Source organism: Gossypium hirsutum, chromosome A12, assembly GCF_007990345.1.
Source record: "Gossypium hirsutum isolate 1008001.06 chromosome A12, Gossypium_hirsutum_v2.1, whole genome shotgun sequence".
Taxonomy (NCBI): Eukaryota; Viridiplantae; Streptophyta; class Magnoliopsida; order Malvales; family Malvaceae; genus Gossypium; species Gossypium hirsutum.
Window position 1 is genome coordinate 107690176 of NC_053435.1, and position 2478 is coordinate 107692653.

Below are 2478 nucleotides of genomic sequence, written 5' to 3' on the forward strand. Positions count from 1 at the left end.
AATACATCTTTTGTCACAAATCTACTTAATGGTTTGATACATACTGGTTGGAGTTGGTAATGTTGATGCAAGCAAGAATACATATATACATACAATCCCTATTCTCATCCCATAGTTTCAAACAGTAGTTTAAGTTTGAACTTTTATTGTATTGATTGAACCGGACTTAACTCGATTATATCTTTTATGACTTAAAAAAAAAAGTAAGATACTCATTCAACCTTCATGTAACCTCACAAGTTTGTCATTGCACACCAACCCAAATTTAAATCAAGGATATATACTCACTCACCTGGAAAGACTGGCAGGGAACAGGTCCAAAAACAGATATGAATGGGGGCTCATAGAACAATGATAAGAGTACTGATGTTGCTTTCATGGGCTACCTCAATAGGTGGTTCAGCAGTCGAGTGCACCACCGTAACAGAACTAATCTCGTTCTGTGCCACCTTTATCAGCAACGGTTCACCAGATCCTTACCCTGGTACACCATGTTGCGAGGCTGTCACGAACCTCTACACGATGACTCATTCCACTGACAATAGGAGATCACTTTGTGGATGCTTAATGGGGCTTGTTACTGCTAACAATTCTAATTCCACCGCTATCGCTACATTGCCTGGCTTTTGTGGTGTCCCGCTCGGTTTCACCATCGACCCTGATACCGACTGCGACTTGTATGTATATCTTTTATGTCTTGAATAGTCGCTGTTGGTTACCAGTTGTTGACAATGACCAATTGTAATGTATGCAGCGTTCCGTGACGATGAGTACACAAAGTGGTGGCAATGTGGCGTTGAAAGGAGAAGGTAATGAAATTTATGATTGCTTGATTATATTCAAACACGTTACATGCGTTTATGTCCGAATTTCGGTTTATTTCATGCATCTGTTGCAGGCTAGACATAGCATCATTGTTTCATAGTACGTTCTTGATCAATGTCTGGTTTTTTTTATCCAGGTTTGCTCTAACCATTCAACAGCAACTTCATATGAATTTTTTGTTCAAGATTTGAACATGGAAACCGTCCGAAAACACCAGTCCCGGCTGTCGAACAGCCTTTCCTTCTTTCATCACTGTCCACCTAAATCACTTGTAATTTGTACTATATTATTACATGTTGAACCATTAATTATAGAATTTTATGTTTTAACTTACTCGTATTACCTGTAATTTGTGCAAAAATGGTGAAGGAAAATAGAGATTTGCAGCTTCACAAATTCGGCACCAGCACAAAGTCTCACACCACTACCAAACCCCATAAAGAATTTAGAACCTGCATTCAATTCTCTCCCCTGCTTGTTTGTTTTCATGCTAATTAGTTTCTAAATCCAATAATATTAGAACCAAATTGTGTTCAAATTAGCTTTGGAATAATCAACTAAATCACCTTCCATCACCATGGATTGAATGTAAGTGGATCCTCGTATTTCGTGGGGTTCAAATGAACTGCTGGTGTACAAGCCAAAATGATCCAACCTGCAGGGATTTTATAATCTGTACCACCCACAATTCATACAAAATGAGCATATATACATTAAACATAGTGAATTTGGTTTATTGGACTTAAACCTGCCCTTTATTTCTATATCTTTGACCACTTTCCTGAAAATTGCAGTAACAATATTTCCAAGCCTGATGGTTTGTTGGAGATTTGACATTCTTTAACTGGATGAAGTAAGAACTTCAACCTGGACTTTAACAACAATGTATTATACCCGGATAAAGAATGAAGGAAAAATGCTTGAGATTCAAGCTTTGAGCTTCTTTCAGGAATAGAGAACAGAATTTAGAAGACAAAAAAAAGTGGAACATATGGAAGTAAAATCTGATGATTTCATTCAAAAGAAACTTTGGCTCAAAGCCATTACATATACCAGTCATTGGCTGGTCAAAAAAATCAACCTAAACACTACCTAACTCCACTTATTACATTGGAACTAGGTGATATTACTTGCACACTTAAACAAAGCTAGTAACCAGCTCTTTGATCATCAAGTTACATCAATTTGTCATTCAAAATGAACTAAATTACAAAAAACATTGTTAAAAAAAGTAACAAAATGAAACTGAGACAAAACAGTAGCATTAACATCTTCAATTGCACGTACTTTACTCGGACAATTTATGTGCATGCATTCTTACGTGCATGAATCTGCATGAGCTGCATGTCCATCTTTGTTGCTGCATATGTTGCATGGGAACTAACTTCAACACTCCTCCTTAGTTTCCATGCTTATAACACCTAGCTGCTTTCTCAGTTTTATAAATCTTGACACACCAAAGGCCTTTGTGAAGATATCAGCAACCTGTTCTTCTGAATTGCAATGAATCAGCTCCACCTCTCGAGCTTGTTCCATCTCCCTTATCACATGTAATTTGATGCTGGAGTGCTTCGTTCTACCATGGAAGACAGGATTCTTTGCAATTGCAACAGCAGACTTGTTATCACAAAAGATCTCTGTTGCTTCCCTTTG

General features: G+C 37.4%; 1 protein-coding gene across 1 annotated transcript; it reads left to right on the plus strand.

The window, feature by feature from the left end:
• Positions 1–294: 294 nt before the first annotated feature.
• LOC107936835 (putative non-specific lipid-transfer protein 14) lies at positions 295–1231 on the plus strand. The gene is made up of 3 exons (XM_041083761.1): positions 295–677; positions 755–809; positions 962–1231. The coding sequence occupies exons 1-2, from the start codon at positions 334–336 to the stop codon at positions 762–764; spliced, it is 354 nt and encodes a 117-aa protein (XP_040939695.1). The 5' UTR covers positions 295–333; the 3' UTR covers positions 765–809; positions 962–1231.
• Positions 1232–2478: the final 1247 nt, after the last annotated feature.

What these genes read in the sequence shown, in the direction of transcription:
- LOC107936835 (XM_041083761.1), top strand. Translation starts at nt 334, where the DNA reads ATGGGGGCTCATAGAACAATGATAAGAGTACTGATGTTGCTTTCATGG.